Raw genomic sequence first — 17,451 nt, 5'->3', positions numbered from 1 at the left:
TAGCTGAAGCCCTGATAGAAAAGGAAAAGGAGGAAAAACCCTATATAGTGTTGTTTGAGGTTTTTTTGGTAAAGGTTTTGTAAAAGGTTTTGTTAAAAAAAACAACAACAACAACAACAACAACCAACCAAACAACAAACCCACACACATCCCCATTCATATAATTTTCCAAAAATAGCCAAGTTAATAAAATTAACTACAAGAACTAACCTACTAAACACTTCTTCGGTTAAAAAGATCTGTTCCTTTAATTTCTTGCAATAATCAGAAAGAAACATCTTCCAGAACAGTATACATTAATTAAATTTACTGGTTCTTTAAATGCACTGTATCTTTAAATAAACAACATTCAAAGCAAGGAAATATTTTGTGACATACCCTTAATACAAATTACTATTTAAGCAGGCTACAAGACTAATCACATCACTTTGATGCCTGCTTATTAAAAATTCAGTTACTACCCTATCTTTTTAAATTGTACTTCCTTTTCAGATTATTACTATTCTCCTCCTTAAGTCTGTCCTCTAGTACTTTTACATATATGCTGCAGGCCTCATATTCTTAGAGGAAATTCTTTGTCCTTCAGTATATTCTGTAATCTCAGCAGATGCATATGTAACCTTCACATGCCAATCTAGAACAAAAAAATTCTTCCCTAACATTAACAGGCTAGTGTAGCATTACTAGCAATACAGCCCTTTCCTCATATAGAAACATCATCATGCTTGCTCCCTATACAGAGAAGTTGCATAGCTATTTTCCCAGCTGGCCCCATTTTTGTCCCAATTAACTCAGTAACTAGAAATGCCTTATATAACACCAGAAAGCTATAGAAAGTGTTAATCATACTTTTATCTTGCTAAAAATAGGACACTTCTATAAAGGAAGTCTGCTCAACTTCCCATTTTATCTGCAATGTAAATAAAATGTTCAAAACCTTCCCATCAATACGTATTTCCACTGGAAAAAACCCCACAGTATTCACACACTCTAAGCCAGAATTAGTTCTCAACTCACTGCAAGTGTTAGTCCTGAAGTATAGCCACCATAATATACATTCTTTAAAGCATACCTTATTTCAGTTACAATTGATGTCAGTATTTTAATCTAAAATTAACTGGTGCAAAGCTAATAGATTTTTCATTCATGACATGAGAATAAATATAATTTCATAAATTAAGTGTGCTTTTCAAGTAGTATAAAAATTAAGCCATTGGACAATGCACTTTTCCACATAACTAAATGAAGCAAACTGAAAGTTCCAGTCTTCCTACCATCAAAATAACATCACACTGAATTATCAGAAGTTACCTGAAAAGCTTGAATATTCACTGATCATTACATCAATTTTTAAAGAGATCTCTCTCCAAAAAGATTTTTTTGAAATGCCTATGGAAAGCCTCACTATGGAAATAAAACCACAGAAGTGGTACTAATTGAATTTGTGTTAGAAAAGGGCAGTAAGTTTTAACAGTTCAAGTAGACTAAAAAAAAAAAAAATTAATTGAAAATTCTCTCTTTAAGTACATTTATTGTGGTTAGAAATAGATAGTCGCCTAAGAAGCCATAACCTACATTTTCTCATCCATATACCAGCTTCACTGTTGCATGGTGCTCTGTGTGGAAACAGAGTTGTTAATGGTCCTACATAATTTTACATTTACATGAAACTCCATCCTCTCTGAAAATGAGAAGAAACTATTAACTTGGAAACAGAAGTGTTAACACAGTAGTCTCCCACACTGGTTTTTAATATGAATGTATACATATCCCCATACATTAATTATTTACAAATCAAACCCTTCAATATGCTTGAACACACCATGTCAAATGTAACTTTTTTAGGCTTAAAAAAAATTACATTTTTGTCCCCACAAATATGCATGAAGATAATTAAGGCTGTGCAATAATTCTTCTGTTTCAGAGTTATTTATGCAGCCCTAGCACTGCATAAGTAAGATTTTTGCATTATAAATTTTACTTCTTGTATTTAAGCAGTACATTAAAGAACAAAGCACAAATTATTTCCTGTGACAATGGATCACAAGCAGTAATCTAGTCTTAGGTACTCTGGTTCTGTTCAAGCATAAATGTTGCCCTAACGTGAACACACACACGTTTTTTTTTTTTAAAGCTGTCCTTGTATTTTCAGTCATTTTTTCTTAGAGGAATTATCAGTACAGTCTGAGATACGGTTTCACTTTCTAAAACACATTTGTCACTAGGCAAAAAACATGGTTGCACAGATTAACACTGTGCTCTGTTCTGTGTATCTACTTCCCCATGCTCTCTAAAAAGCCGAAATGATAAACAGAAGGCACAACTACAACACTGTGAATGTTACTGGTCCCAGTCTTGGGACCGCCTTTCACTTGGCAAATTTAAGATGAAAGGAAGTCCAAGAAAATGGGTAGATGGCAAAAAAACCCCAAAAAACAAACCAACCAAAAAAACCCAAAAACACCCCCCCCCCCCAAAAAACCACTCCAAACATTCAAGCATGCCTTCAAATACTGTGTCAAGACATAATACAGAAACATCCATGTAAACCAACTGCAAGATCATTGCATTGAGTTTATCTAGGTAAAACATTTGGTATATATACAATACTTTGCTTTCCACAACTTCGGGCCTTAGAATTTTCTTATTATTGCACTGCTAAAGCTACCTTCAATTGAATACTATTTCAGGCTCTTCTCACTATGACCAATTTTATTTTTTTTCTTCTCATCTTTTTTTAAGTTGTCAAGCGCAGTTAATTATGTATTAGCAGATATTTTTACATTCTGAAACCAGACAGAATTGTTATTCCCACAATCAGTTAACACAGCTATAATAGCTAAAATTTTTAATAAAATTGGAGCAACTTCACAGCATATGACTAATCAGATTCAGCAATCTTCCAGTATATTGTTTAGAAACCATTAACTTTACCTTTTACATTGAAGTTAAAGAATTCTAGATTTGTTGTAATTTTACTGGAAGCTCTGAATGTACTTTGCCCATCAAGAACTTATGGTGTAAAGTTCACATTACTTGCACTAAGTCTATTTGTAGTATAACTTCTATAAAAACACAAACACAACTGCTCCAAAGCACTTACAAAAAAAAGCACACTGTACATGATGAAAGCTCATTAATAAAAAGTACCTCAGGAATTTAGTTTTACCTGAAGGAACAGCTGTACTGTTCTGATGGTTTTCACCAGGGGACACAAATAAGTCTTCCTCCCCTTCAGTAGATGAACTGGAAGAAGATTCACTACTGAGATCATTCTCACTGGAACTGCTAGAGCTGGGTAGTAAAGCATACTTTCTTCGAGCTAACACTTCCCGCTTTTTCCTCTGCATTAAAATTCGTTCTTTTTGGTTCTGTGTCCGCTGTGACGAACTTGTTTTCACGAATCTCTTCCGATATGGAAGCCTTCTTAAAGAACTGCTGTGAAAACAGGGCCTTTTCATTAATAACCCAGGTACAGAGTCTGCCTCAGTCCGAGGCCACTTTTGTGACCTTGCGCTGTGAGTTCTACTTGTAGTATTCAACACTGCCTGAGGGTGTCTTACAGGAGCATCTTTTTCTTCATCAGATGTTACTGTGTCAGAGTCTCCAAAATGTAGGCTAGATGAAGGCGAAGAGATACAGTCACTAAAAGAAGAATCATTGTCTTCACTTTGTGTTTCTAGATGCTGTCTTAATCCTAAGATTCCTTGGTTTTCTTTATCAGGACAATTTTGAGTATATGAAGGACCAGCCTGCTGGCTCTTGCGTTTTTTTCGCACAATACTTTTGTCTTGGTCTGTACAGTTGCCATTCATGTCCTTCTGCTTTTGAGAATCACCACGTAAGTGAGAGAACTCATTCCCTACTTTACTGGCAATCATCTCAACTTCTGCAGTGAAGCTTTTGGCTGCCCCAATAGGCTCAGGGTTCAAGAGGATCCCCTTCAGACTCTCCTGTCTCTTTGGTGCATCAGAAGAAACTTCACTCTTCATATCCGCTTTTAGAGTATAAACTATATTACATTCAGGAGTCCATTTAGACATGGAAAGTTTTAAGAAAGGCCTAGAATGAAAAATAAATATGCATCAAGAAAAAGAAGCATCAGATTTTTCAAGAGCAAAACTGAAATAAGAGAAAAGCCATTTACTGCTAAGACTAACCTCACAGTGGGAAAAGCAAAACAGCAGTAACTGAAATACAACTGTTTCATAATATTAAGAATACTGCTTGACAATGTAATTTTGAATTAAGACAGAACTCTTGTAACTTGCATTGAAGGGAAGTTCTTATAGTCAGTGAAAACATTATCGCTTTCACAGAGCAAATATTGACATATGTCGCCTGCAAAATGTATGGATGATGTCTGTTTTACCAATGCTTAACCATGAGAGTTTTACAGGCTACTGCTTATAGAAGTTACACAAGTTTAAGCTAAATAGCACCAATATTTAGCCATCAACTGCATGCTTACATAAGGCCTACATCTTCCCCTATAGCTGTACATATAGATAGTAAATACCTTGAACACAATACATGATACAGTATGGTGACAACTGAGCTATAAAAATCAGTTACTTAGAATTCATGGTTCTTTTCTGACATGAAAAGGGATAACACAGGAGAGATTTTGAACTTTATTATTTTAGGGTAAAGTAACAGAAATCCATTTATTACCTAGAGTTTCTTTAAAAAAACACAACACATTAACAGTATAGAGTAGCGTATAAAGCTATTTTCAATCCATGTACTTTTGACTCTATCCTGCAACAGAAACTGAGCATATCAGATCACACATTCCCTTAATAGTTGGTACCAGGCAGGTTCCCCTCCCTGTCAAAATATTAGCCTGTCAACATACAGCAATGCCACGTTAGCCTCAAAGACTATTTCAAAGAAAAAATTTTGTACTGGAAGACTGCTGAGAGACACAGGCAACAATAACCTCAGTAATATATTCACCTTCAACCTGCTTCATCTGACATCTCTGCCTTCTGTTTAAATTCCCAAAAGGAAGTGACAAAAGAATTTGGTTCCCACTGTGATAACCACTGAAGCACTCTTTACTGTAACTAATACCACTTTTTTGTGCCTCAGATGAATGAGGCTATAGTAGACATTTGACACTTGTACTACTTAAGCAGTTAAGTGCTCCCTCTTTTCTCCCTCCCTCACCACTTGTTTGAAGGAACATCTCCTATGCTCTCCTAGAAGAAATGTTTATGCACTGAACCAGAATGTAGAGCTGACCAATCTGAAAAATAAATTTCCCAAGCAGCTCACACACCAATCCAATTCATCACATAAGCACACAAATAGCTATAGCTGGCTTACAGCAGGTTGTACTTAACTACCAGAAGGCTGCTTAAGAAAAATATGTGCAGCTATACCTTATGTGGAAATGAGGCTCCTTAAGCAGCGCAGCTGGAATATGCATGAAGCCACAAAAAAAGTCTAAGGTAGCAACAGCAAGATCTATGGCAGGTTAAGTAGCATTGCCTGCTCAGGTCCATAACGTTCTGCCTGAACCTCCAAATTCTTCAAAATGCTAATGCACTCTTACATCTGGTGCTAATATTTAAAGCTGTTGTTTATTTTGTCATAGAATGAATCAATACACGATTGAGACTACAGAACCGAGTAAAATGAACGTTTCTTAGATTGTTTCACAAACTGATGCTTTCAGGAGCAGCTGTGAGCTAGTTGCTCCTAACAGACCCTGAAGAATGACTTACGTCAGTTTGCAACAGGTATGAACTGATGCATTATCCCAGACAGCCTGTGTTCTCTTCACAGCCATGAGCAACTAATCTAATTCTTCAAGTAATGTGATCTGGAATAAAAATTTTGCACAAGGCATACATGCTGCACTACAAACATCTAAAGAAGCCGTAAGTTCACTGGATCTTCCTGGAGATGAAGAATCTTGTGAATCCTAGAACCTCAGCTGAAAAGATCCATTTGAATGTTCTCACTGGAAATCCTACAAACATTTATAACAATTACTGTTAAATGTGAGGCCTATACTCTGTAATAACTAAGAAAGTGGTGCTGTTTTCTACTGGAATTACAGCAGATAGGTATGTTTTACATCAGTAAGTCAAAAGCTAACTGCATGCAAGTTGGACTAAACTTCCTCTTGTCAGTATATAACAGGACAGGTTCTTACTTTCACTTCATCAAAACACAATTCACAGTAGGAGATATTTCTTATTTTCAAGTGTTAAACGGAAGACTTGCATCTGGACAATATTTAAGTTTGGTTGGGTTTTTTTTTAATTGCAATAAGTTTTAGTGGAATGCACTATATAAGGCTACCCTCTTCTCTAGGACTGAAAAGAAGAAGCTGCAAAATTGGAAAAAAACTTGGAATAAACATTAAGAGTGTAAGAATTCTACATAGTAAACAAAGAAGCCTCTATTAAAGCTGTGGAATTCTGCTATCTACCCTTCTCTGCTCCTGGCAGCTCCTGAGGAAAATCCCAGCTCTCACATGCTCCTTCCTATGCATGTACTTACCCTCACATACATGCACCGTCTTTCTTTGGAAAAATTAAGACCAAGGCTTCCATTTTATAAAATTTCTAACAAGAACAGGAAATCATAATTCAAGCCTGTTATAAGCACACAGAGAACAAGCAGTACATAGTCTTTTTCTCATCCTCACAAGGTCACCTTTAAGGCAGTATTTTTGGTCTGTTATTTATGCACCACTGTTTACAGAAATGCAACACTTAGTCAATCTTTTCCACAGTCCAAAAGCAAGCCAGCCCCTTCCACAATAACACCATACTTCATCACAAGTTTTTTTAGAAAATCCACAAAATACTTCGATTTGGAAAAAAAATGTTAATTTATTCAGAGAGTTTGTCGTCTTCGAACACAGGCATAACTAACCATCATATACTACATGTCCAGTCTATATACAACAGCTTCCTGTCCTTTTAATATGATAAATTAAGAGGACAATTTTATTTAATTCTCAAGTTTTCTTAAGAAACCAAAATCTGAACATTTTCTCATTATGTGAGAACAATCAGGGGCTGGTTTACAAAGGACTCAGTTCTACTCATTGGAGTGTCTTTTTTTTCCCCCTCCTCTGTTTTATTGTTAAACTCTAGTGTGGAAATCTCCATCAATATGAAAGTTCTGCATTCTCAACGTGATTATCTTTGTATAAGCTCCGTTTACTTTAGCACAGATGCCACTGGGCTGAAATACAGATAGAGCTATTTAAGTTACAGAAAAAAAAAATTAAAGCAAGAAAGTTTACACTTTGAGAAACATCAGACTACTGTAAGATGACAAAAAACCTAAACCACCACACAGTGAAAACTAGTGCACTTGAAACCCTATTTACTAGCTTAGTTTTATTCCAAAAAGAAGCCTAGCTAGAATAACCAGTTAACTCATATTCAAACATTTTGTATATTTGCACTCTTACAACCATAGAAAAGTCTGCAGTAACTCAACTAAGTAATCAAGAACTCTTCATTTTTGCTAACCAATACAGAGCCTGAAGACTGCTTACTCATGGGAGAGCTGCTGGCTTCCAATCAAAAATTACACAACAGCTTAAACGTGTGTATATTTTTGAAGTGAATGGCAGCAATCAACAATGACAAACCATTCCTTCACTATTTAGAAATGCTACTGCAAACGTTTGAACAAAAGATTTGACCAGAAAAGACAGAAGCTGGAAGAAGAGCTTACTATTTAACTAGACTCCAATCCATTGCAAGTATTTTCAGTGGTTAGGCAGAAGAAATACCCATACTACGTATAAGTCCAATGCTTTTACACAGAAGACAAAGTTTAACAGGGATTACAAAAATATTATGCAAATAATTAAGATTCATTAGAATGAGATAATCTGCTGTTAAACATTTAGAAGATCCTACAAAATCTTGCTCTAATTAGAAGTAGTCCTCAGAAGCTTTTTCAAAAAGCAGCAAGATGCAGTAAGTAAGCTCAATCAGCATTAGTGTTCCTCCTTCCTAATCAAAACATTTGCCTATTAACTTACGGAATCAAGACTTGGAGAGGAAAAATGGGGTGGTATCTTCTTTTAAGCCATTTTAAGTAAAGACTCAATGAAGAGCTGTCAAGACAGCTACCTGAAAACTATAAATAGTTATTCTAAGTTACCCTCTAAAGTGTATGACTCGATTCAGAATCATGAAGCGTACATGACTTTTATCCATTCATGTCACAAAGACCTTTGATATTAATCATGCCAAGACACACAGCAGTGCAAGAAAATTAATGCAGACTGGGGAAGTCCCTCAAAACTGCCAAGTCAAAAAACAAGCTCAAAGTTTGAGATCTTTACAGCAGACAAGTTTATGATCACATATAAAAGCAGAACACATTTGAGTTAAAATCGAGCAAAGTATTTCACCATTAAGAATTAATCCTATTACTAGCAATCAAAAAGTATGATAGCATTAAAACACTACAAAACAGTGAAACTGTTCATTACAAAACATTAACTCAAAATTTGATGTAAATTTTTGGTTGATGAATACTTGTAATCTAATAAATCATTACTTTGAAAATGTATTTTCAGTTACATTTTAAAATATAGTCAATTCCCTTCAAGAAACAGTCTCCTTTTTAGGTGTCAAAAAGCAGCTTGATCAATTCTCTCAAGCTTGGCTACAGTAATTACACAGTGCTTTGAGACATGACCAGCCAACCACTTCGCAGAAAATGCCTATCTTAAGCACATGCTTCTTACGTAACCCCAAATTACTGGTCTCCGTCCTGTTAGCGTAATACACACACCTGAATTCAGCTAGCCAAGTAGTTTATTCAGCAGATAACTATACTTCTAGCCAACTTGATGAAAAGCAGTGAACAAAAAAGCTTCATTTACAAAGCAGTTAGCCGTCTATTTCCTCATTTTCCCCATCTTCAATTTCCTGCTCCTCTCTCATTACAAACACAGTAGTTTCCCCTTGTCTGATGCACTCTCCTGCACTCAGACCCTAAGCACACTTAAGGCAACTCGGGTATCCAGTAGGGTTGAGCCTAGAGGCCAGTGGAGACAGAAATTCTTTACAGTATGACAGCTCTCAAGACTACCAAGAGCTTGTGGAACACACTGTTGTCATAATCGCAGAAAGAACACAGCAATTCCACTTCGATAAAAATTCTGTGCTATCTTAGACCATTTATGTACCCAAATGCCCATATATAGAATGATATCAGGCAAGAGAATATTTAAGGTTGTCTCAGAAAAGAAGTTTCTATCAGTTGCATTTGTAGTTCCTTTATTCAGTACTAACTCTTATTTTCTTTGCATATGTTCACTGAACTCACGATTAATTTTTAAAACTAATTCCCTTTCCTAATATGTGGCTTTTATCAGATTTTACTGTTATTTTTACTCTGACAAGCTAATACTGGTACTGTTATCTTCATGAGAAAACCTTACTTTTGAGGTCTGGTATGCACAAAGAAATCTTACGTTGTGTATACTGTTCCTACCACAGTACTTTTTTTGAACTGGCAAACATGGTGATCAAGAGCTCGAAGAATGGACCACTGAATGAAAGTATCGCACAAGGTGTATTTTGGAACACCAACAGTAATTTCTTTCTTCTCATTAAAAATATATGTTTTTATTCTTCTGGCAAAGCTCTTCCATCAGATGAATCAAGACACCAAGAAACAGGATAATGAAAAAGCTTATAAAATTCATACAAGACCTTCAGCAAAAGTGAGATAACCCAAGTACTACTACTTCCCTTTCTCAAGGGCAGAGAGCCAAACAAGACTGATTCATGCATGACACTGACGCAATGGAGGCTGACAAAGGACATGGAGCCATTTGAGAAGCTCCACCCCCAATACAATCCCATGAAGATCGAATCTCAGTGCTATCATGCCCTGCTCCAACAAAAATAAAGAACTCACTGAGCAGTTCACAAAAAACCCCCCACTTGTTAGCCTAGAAGTCATGCCCTATTCATTTCATTCCTATCAAGCAGGGACAACCTGTACAATGCAGAGTAAGTAGCAAGAACACAAATATCCAATATTCAATTCCACTATCAGCAAAACAAGTGCAATCAGATTTTGAAACTTCATTGCACTGTTCTTCACTTTTGGTTGTTTTTCACATTCACCACTTCATGAGACAAACAGTGCTCTTTTAAAGCTTGTTTTAACTACTAAATTTTAGCATACTATATATTGGTCTTCCGATCTTTGCCAGAAAATAAAGCAATTGATAAAGATCTATGCATCTTTATAAAACAGTGACAATCAGAAGGTAATATGAAATTCTATTATGTTTGGTTTGATATTATGTAGCATCAAACACATCTTTATTCACAGACAATATGAAATACCATTACAAACCACTCTCAAATTCCTGTGCTTGCTTTAATGCAGCCACAGTGATGACAGATACACTGATTTTTGAATGACAAAGTTACCTGAGAATTCTCTGAGTAGAATACTTATCTTTTTCCCTACAGAAAGGTACAGTATATCAGAATAACATGCATAGTGTTAGTTACTAACTGCATGATAATGCTCTGGAGACAGGTTCTTGCCTACGGTCTCCCAAAGACACTCTATTACATCCAGCCCAGACAGAAGAGTTTGCTTGTGCTTTGCAGAGGGGTGCTACAGTTACATGAGCCACAGCAATGCAGGCAGGCTTACTCACTCCTTACAGCCAATTCTAGGAACCACCACTGGCTTGGAAAGTCTACTCGTAAAGTGGAACAATGTTATTTCAAGTACAGTACTACTCTTACTAACCTTTGCAAAGCCATCTCAAAGGTAAGTCAGACGACAGTAACTGTACTGTAAAGTACTGTAACCAACAGTATCCGTCCTCTGGACCAGCAAAGTCTCCTTAATTTTATCTCTGAAAAACATTCCTCTGAGACCTTCAAGGTTTGTTTCCTCATGCACAAGTCAATTCAGATCAGTAAAGCAATTACCTTGCAACAGAAATGTCAGGCCACCTATACAATAGCTACAGGATGTCTCTGTTATACCATGTTACCATTCACCTCAAACTTACCACCACTGTGTTCTTACGGAGAGACTATTGAAAGCATCTGTCTCTCACATCTTCTAACAGAATCCAGCACAGGACAGCTACAAACAGAAGAGCTCTTCCCTAGGACTGAATCTATGGCTCGGCTCCAGCTGGAATAGACAGAACGCATGGAGCATGTGCAGCTGGAAGCGCCTCAGCTAGATGAGTTGGCAGGCTAAGAGCAATTCTGCACAGAGTCCTACGAACAAGTGAGTTCTCCTGCAATACACTATGAATCAGTGCAAGACCATAAGACACCCATAGAAATCCTAGCATCAATCAAGCATCAGTGAAGCATTAGCATGTACATACCCACCTGGGCAAGGAATCTGTTTGGCTTTGCACAACAGATGCAAGCAGGTGGATTTGACAAACATGGTGCTCACAAGCACATTCTTCAGTCTAGACATTTCTTTGCTCTGTCCTAGGCTTAAACTCAGTTAGCTACATTACCACTATGTAAATCATGGTTTTAAGACAGAAGCATTATGATTTGGCAATCAGGAATGTTTTGGCTTCAGTGAACTCCAAGACAAACATAACAGCAATGAACTTCGGAATAAGGAGTTGTAACTTTATAAAAGAATGATAAAATATACTTTTTTATTGGAGCTTAAGATCTTAACTAGGAATTCTGCTTCCAGAGACAGCTAGGGAAGTTCTGAGTTACACAGCCATCAAAAATAATTTAAAAATGTATTTCTTAGTCCCCCTGGCAGTTTTGACCTTTGAGGTATGTTTTGCAAACACTTCTTGGTAAGCTTTGAGGAGCAAAGACAGACATGATCTTTGCCACAACTGCTAACAAGAACCTTGCAAGTTAGAATTATGAAATTAACCATTAGGACAGTTTTATGCTGTTCTTCAGGAAACCTGTGAGAAGCAGCAGGGGATTTTTCAGATACTAAACTGAGTAGATCTACTAGTTTAAGAGGGAAGGACAGTGCAGCAGACTTCTCCACTCTTCATCCAGTAGAGCCAAGTGGCAGTAGGTAAAAGCAAACATTTTACTTGACAGCGGCCAAGTATTAGCACTGTACTTTATTGGCAAAAAAAAACCCAGAAGGAAGTCTCTTGCTAGTAAAATCGTGAACCAGCCTTCTCAAATTTCACTTGGTAAACACTTAATAAGGAAGACATCACTTTAATTCACAGAAGTTACTTTTCCAGATAGCATAAACTATATAAGACATATAAAATGGAAAAATAATCTTGTTAGGAAAATTTTGGGTTAGTGAAAGAAATATTTTCCTTTCTTCCTTCCCCTCTGCTCCATTAGGGGTCTCTGTTAGGCCTGACATCAGCCCACCAAGAAAATCACTAACCTAAACTTAAGCCTGAAGGAAGTTCACTAGTGTAACACTTCGGCTGCAGATACATTTTGTGCTTCTTTTAAGAGCACTGTAGACTTTGGAAGCAGCTGATCACTGTCACTCACACTGACAAAACTTAAGAGACTACAACTGGGAGTAATTACCCTATCCCTATGTTGTACATGTGTCCCATACGACATTACTCAATACACATGTTTCTAAATCTCTTCTCAACCTCACTGACATACAGCTAAAGCACTACAGATCTGGTGATAAAACTGACCTAAAGGAGGTTGCACATTAGTAAAGCTTTGGGGATATCTTTATACAACATCTGCCTATGGCAAATCCATCTCTCTGTACTATCCCCATTGTTTACATGTGAATTAAATCATCCCGTTCCCTGTCTCATCCCGCCCCCCCCAGCAATTTTTTTCCCCATTTATTCAACTGCCTGACATCTAAGCCTTCATAGTTCATCAGCTAGGGAGGGGGGGCACTATTACCTACATCTTCTCAAAAGAATTTCCTCACCATTAGAGGAAACATAAACAACTGAAATACAAGATTCTTAATATTGGGAAAAAAAAGGCAGTAACTGCTGTCAGCTAAATGTTATTGCAACATGGCCACCTCCACTGAAAGACAAGACTGTTATAACTGATCTGGTTACGTAGTTCTACAAAGTTATTAATTTCAAGATAAAGCACAAGTCACAGATATGTTAAGATACACTCTTAATACATGTTTACAAAGGCTACTGCTTCATAAAATACACATTTCTGAAAGGTCAGAATGTACCCGTCCAGATTTTGAAAGGACACGTGAAATATGCATGAATACTAAGAGCTGTTGTTCACCCCTGGGCTCCCAATACTAGACATAACCACAGCTGTAGCTGCCAGGGCCTCAACCATCAATAAAAATAAACAGATTTTTAAATATGCGAGACTTCAAGAGTTTTAAAACAGGAAGCTTGGTGTCTTATACACTTTTAACTAAAGTGAAATGCAAAATGTGCACACAGCCTTTCCTGTCTTATGAATTCAATAGGTCATTTTATACTGTGGATGACAGCATGAGACAGGTGACCAGATGTTCACTTTATCAAATGAACCAAGATCACATCTTTCCCTATCAATCCTTGCACACCAGCAAGAGTACAAATCTGAATTGGTGACAATCTTGGCTAAGAATTTTTGTTGCGTTGTTTGGGGTTTTTTTGCCTCAAGTAGTCCCTCTATCCAACAAAAAGAGTAAAAACATTTAAATTGGTGAAAAACTACTTTGATAGCAAGGACTACAGGTATGTGAACTATAAGAAGCTTTAATTTTTGTTTTTAAGAGTGACAAAATATTCCAATTCTTTAAATATTAATTTTCCTCAAAAATGTTTCTACTAAGTATCCAGAATTAATCTATCTTTGGAATTTTCTACCGTTTACAATGTAAGGCCCTATTTCACCACGTGAAAACCTAGTTTTCCTTTATTAGTTTATAATACAGATATTCCACCATGATAAATGCTACCTAGGTCTCCATGCTGAGCAGTCAATTCTTATCTTTTTTGTCAAATATTTGTTTCTAAAGTAATCACGTGAAAATCAAATAAAGTTGGGCTATTACAGCAAGATCTTACCTCCTGCATTATATCTTCTTTTGGAGGAGTACTTGAGTATCAGGAATTATGGATATCATTTAATCAGCTAAAGCAATCAGGCCTTGCTTATGATTTCACAAAACCATTTCAAGCTGTGGAAGAGCTTACTCAAACAACAGAAAAATTCCATGAATGTATGCTCAGCCCTAATCACCAAAACACAGACACTTAAAAAAGTACATAAATCCTTCACACCTGCCCATTTCAATAAGCGTTACGAACCTACGTGCCTCTGAAGATCCTGGCCTACATTTCTGAATGAACGTTGCTTCCTTGTTTATCAGGCAAAAAACAACTGACAATTATTTTTTTTAATATGGGTTAAGAAACAGAATACCAACTTTGCAAACCAAACAAATGACGTTATAACAAACCCTATTACGCACACAAATAAAACTCATTTCCGTAAGAGAAAATTTGTGACAAATTTTCAAGGAGACAAAACCCCAAAGAGTGCTGCGGCTTCCCGCAGTGAAGATACTGCTTTGTGCGTCAACGAGGCACTGGGGGAAAAAAAAAAAAAAAAAAAAAAAAAAATCGGCGTGAAGTTCCCATCCTAACTGCCCCCGCGCCTCTCCGGCCACCTCCGCCGGGAGAGGCGGCCCGCCCCGCCGTGGGCCAGTCACCGTTGCCGCCACCGGTGCCGGGCAGGGCGGGGCGGGGCCGGGGAGAGGAGGGGAGCCCACCGCCCCCCTCCCGGCCCCGGCGGGCCCCACCCGCCAGGAGATAATGCCCCGCAGGGGGCTGGGCAACACCACGGCCCCCGCCCTCCGCCGCCCCCCCGTACCTGCGACAGTAAGGCCGAGGGGGATGAGACGGGTGCCGCCGGCGTCCTGCTCAGGGCAGGAGGGGAGGAAGCGGCCCCGGCAGGCACCGCAGGGAGCCCGCGTCGCTGCCTGGCGCGGCCCGGGAGGCCGCTGCCTCCTCCTCCTCCTCGGCGGCGCCGCTGCCCCCCGGCCTGGCCGCAGCCGCCCGGACCCCGGTGACACGCCGCGAGGCGGGCGACGTTTTGTTGTTGCGCAGCCCCCGCCGCCGCCGCCGCCGCCGCCGCCGCCGCCGCCGCTCCCTCCCCAGACGCAGCGCGACACTCGGTGCTGCTTTACAGCAGTCCGCAAAGCGCAGTCGCGCCGGCTCGCGCCCCTCCTTCCGTTAGGCGCCGCTCGCGGGGCAACGCCCCCTGCTGGGCGGAAGCGGTGGCGCGCGCACTGCGCATCTCCCCTCACCCTCAGGTGCCCGGGCCGCGCCCCCCTCGCGGCACGGAAACGCCGCCGCCTTCAGCGCCTGCTTGCCCTGAAGAGGACAACGACGATCTCTGCAGCGGTCGGGGAAGGCAGCTCAGGCGGGACGGCAGCAAGCAGCCGCCACGGCCCTGGCCCAGCCTCGCTCGGGGGCAGCAGCGCTGCTAAATGCTGCATTTCTCCTGCTAGATCTTGTATAAAAGCATTAGTTTTCTACCCAGAGGTCTCTTCCTTTTGCATCCCGGTGTCTGACGGCTGCTCAGCTGTAGCTAAGCCATCGGAGTTGAACCGTGAGCTCCCGGGCCTCCCTGCGGCGCTGCCATGGCCGCCCGCATTAGATCACTGCGCCGGTCCTTCACCATCGCCAAGCCTGGTGCTCCCAGAACTGCGTTAGCAGAGTATCGTACTGCCCTTCTCGGAGCCAAAGAATGGGTGCAGCTGCTAGGAAATGCAGACAAATCGCATTTACTCTCTTTAGAAACAGGGATTCAATTTGCATTCACTGCAGTAATGCACTTACTGACTTATGAACAGGTGAGCCTGCCCACTCCCCCTATTTACCACTACACTACTGATGTAAATATACCTTGTAAGGAACTTCTCCAGCTGAGGTATGTGACTTCGGTACAGTGACCAAGTCTCACACCCACCCAACAGCACAGTAAGCATAGCAACTTTGTGAAGCCTCTCATTTAGCAGAAAGCCCTATTGTTTGGCAGACTTGGGCAGTTACAAAGTTAACAAAGGCCATGATGCCTTTCTGCCACACGACCTCTCATCAACGTCAGCATACACGTTCAAAACACTTCCAGCTTAAAAGACTGAATAGAAAAGGGTTGTATACTGTCAGGGACCAAGAGATACATAAACCCAAGATTTTGGAGAAGAAAGGTGCAGTCTGATCTACCAGTCGTTAAAGATCTTGCTCAGAATGCACTGCCACCACAGCCTCATCAGTACACAAGAGTTCGTACGTGGTTTGGAGGAGCTAAAACAACCTTCATGCATCATTACAAAAGAAATTGTCATTGGGAAAAAATGCATTTTGAGACTATTAATTGAATGAGTTTCTGAATGGAATTTCCTCAAAGCAAGAGTGGATAAAACAACATGGAAACTATTTCTCAAACAAGGAAAAAAGGCTTTAACGATAGACTCTACTTCAATAAATGCCTACCTCAAAAGAAGATATATTTCTAGGGGCAGGGAAAAAAAGATTACTAAGGAAAGGAATATCCAAGTACATCAAAAAGTGTAGAAACAAAGGGCAAAAGGTGCTAGACCACATAAATGATATGAAAATAAACAAGTTTTTCAGCTTTATGCATAATGCGAGAGTACAGGAAAAAGTGAGACCCATATACAGTGAAGGCGGAAAAAAAGGATCACAGGTGATTTTGTGTGGTTCCAGAACCAAAAATAATAATTAATTTCAGTTTTCAATAAAGACAAAAGTACAGGTCATTCAGCATTAACTTGCTACCTTTTTCTACATAGTTTTTTTGGGTGCTTAGTTGTTTTTTATTTTTTAAATCAAGGAAATGCAGTATGTTGCATCTGGCCAGACTTCAGTAAAAAATTACATAGGGCCACATATGAAATAACCACTGAAACTGGGGGGAATGGGGAGCAGTATAATAATTAGAAACATGACTAAAACACTCAACAGGAGATAGCGACAGTGGAAAGAAGGTCGTATCATATTTGATGGAGGTCACTAATGGCTTGATTGTGTACGCAATTTTAGTATTTTTCATTAATGACTGGAAGCGAAGTTGAAATACATTAATAAAAATCTGCTGGGGGGGGGGGGAATCAGACAATACATGGGAAGAACTGAATGACCTTGAAGACCCAACTAATAGGAGCAAGGTGAAAAACAGTCGAGTAAAATATATAGAATGTACACTTGAATATTAATGACTAAAAGTTTTGGTATATATTGGGTATTTGTCAGGTAGAAGGCAATAGGATGAGAACTTCAATAAACTATGTAATTAAGAAAATGACCAACAGCCAACAACATGATGTAGACACGAAAACAGCAAACATGTCTGTACAACACTGTAGTCTAAATATTTTTCAGAGAGAGAGGTTTCAATGCTATTGTAAGTTTTTCCTGATGTAGCCTTCCAACTACTTTAATCAGCTTTTTTTTTTAATATGTATTCAGGGAAGATG

At 39.0% G+C, this 17,451-nt stretch overlaps 1 protein-coding gene across 2 annotated transcripts in view; it reads right to left on the bottom strand.

Moving 5' to 3' along the window:
- The window catches only part of RNF111 (ring finger protein 111), a 64,808-nt gene that overhangs the window by 40,110 nt on the left and 7,247 nt on the right, over nt 1-17,451 (bottom strand). The window contains exons 1-2 of one of the 2 annotated variants that reach the window (XM_072871610.1): nt 14,820-15,089; nt 3,170-4,062 (exon numbers count right to left, since the gene is read on the bottom strand). In XM_072871610.1, coding sequence (XP_072727711.1) covers nt 3,170-4,043 — 874 coding nt within the window. In that variant the 5' untranslated portion in view covers nt 4,044-4,062; nt 14,820-15,089. Of the gene's footprint in view, nt 1-3,169; nt 4,063-14,819; nt 15,090-17,451 lie in introns of those variants that run through there. The other variant, XM_072871609.1, reaches the window with a different exon arrangement.

This window comes from Ciconia boyciana, chromosome 8, assembly GCF_034638445.1.
Source record: "Ciconia boyciana chromosome 8, ASM3463844v1, whole genome shotgun sequence".
NCBI lineage: Eukaryota > Metazoa > Chordata > Aves > Ciconiiformes > Ciconiidae > Ciconia > Ciconia boyciana.
The sequence above is the reverse complement of the archived record's forward strand: the minus strand, read 5'-3'. Positions and strand labels throughout refer to the sequence as shown.